The sequence below is a fragment of the Schistosoma mansoni genome (assembly GCF_000237925.1).
Source record: "Schistosoma mansoni, WGS project CABG00000000 data, supercontig 0248, strain Puerto Rico, whole genome shotgun sequence".
NCBI lineage: Eukaryota > Metazoa > Platyhelminthes > Trematoda > Strigeidida > Schistosomatidae > Schistosoma > Schistosoma mansoni.
In genome coordinates this window covers 118278-119378 of record NW_017386111.1, presented here as the reverse complement: position 1 = coordinate 119378, position 1101 = coordinate 118278, and the positions used below count along the sequence as shown (strand labels likewise).

Below are 1101 nucleotides of genomic sequence, written 5' to 3'. Positions count from 1 at the left end.
ACAACCAATTACTTGTTTATACATTCGCCCACTAGTTCACTTAATCTTTCGAAATGAGACAACAGTTTCTTTTACTACCATAATGGCGAACAATGTATGCAAGTATTCATTGCCCTTCAACATCACAACAACCAGACTAGTACCCTTTCAAATATGTATCTTGTTAACGTCCATAAATCTTTGTGCACTATATGAAGGGTTTATCCTCTATTCGTGTTTACACCTCATTCGGTCTAGGTTGTGCGTGAGTATGTAGGCGTGCACTACCTTCCACTAGTCTCTACTCAGGCTTCCTTGTTTCATGACCGTCGCGGTGCCGTCACAACCAATTAATCTTACCGACATTTACGTAGCTACACAGGCATCGACAACTTTGCGGAAGTGGAACCAAACGATGGGTCGGTGTCACCCTACTCACGAAACAGCCTGTGCGAGTTGATCCGGCCACTGGCTCGCTCGCGAATATCCTAGTCCCAGCAATTGTCAAGCAGCGCTAACAACCTGCACTGTCACAATAAAACAGACCACAAACTCTCTGCCACTACCATACAAAGTATCATGACAATAACTAACATGCCATTGCCAGGCAATTTATAAGGCGATTAGGAGCACAAATTACAATATTTAAAGGAAAAGAGGAAACAAAATCAGAAATTAGTGGCCCTAAACAGGGCCGTGGAAGCGTTCTCTACTCAAAAACTCCAAACAAATTACTTAGACCCACTGTACTTCGTCACTGCCTTCGTGCCTTCAGATACCGCGTGTTTCGCCAATTCACCTGGCAACAACAACCGAACCGCTGTCTGCACCTCTCGGCTTGAAATTGTCGACTTCTTGTTGTAGTGTGATAGTCGGCTGGCCTCTGCGGCAATGCGCTCAAAGATATCGTTCACAAACGAGTTCATGATCGACATCGCCTTCGACGAGATACCAGTGTCAGGATGGACTTGACGAAGGACTTTGTAGATGTAGATAGCATAACTCTCCTTCCTCCTCCTCTTCTTCTTCTTATCAACCTTCGGCAGCTTAACCTTCGAGGCCTTCTTGGCAGCTTTACCAGACACAACTTTAGGAGGCATCGCTTAGTAGACGAACGCGTAC

The 1101-nt window shown here is 45.2% G+C and overlaps 1 protein-coding gene across 1 annotated transcript; it reads right to left on the bottom strand.

Annotated features, from left to right (window-relative positions):
* Positions 1–443: 443 nt before the first annotated feature.
* On the bottom strand, positions 444–1101 carry Smp_108390 (histone H2B, putative). The gene has a single exon (XM_018792568.1). It carries the CDS (start codon positions 1077–1079, stop codon positions 711–713), a length of 369 nt encoding a protein of 122 aa, XP_018644054.1. The 5' UTR covers positions 1080–1101; the 3' UTR covers positions 444–710.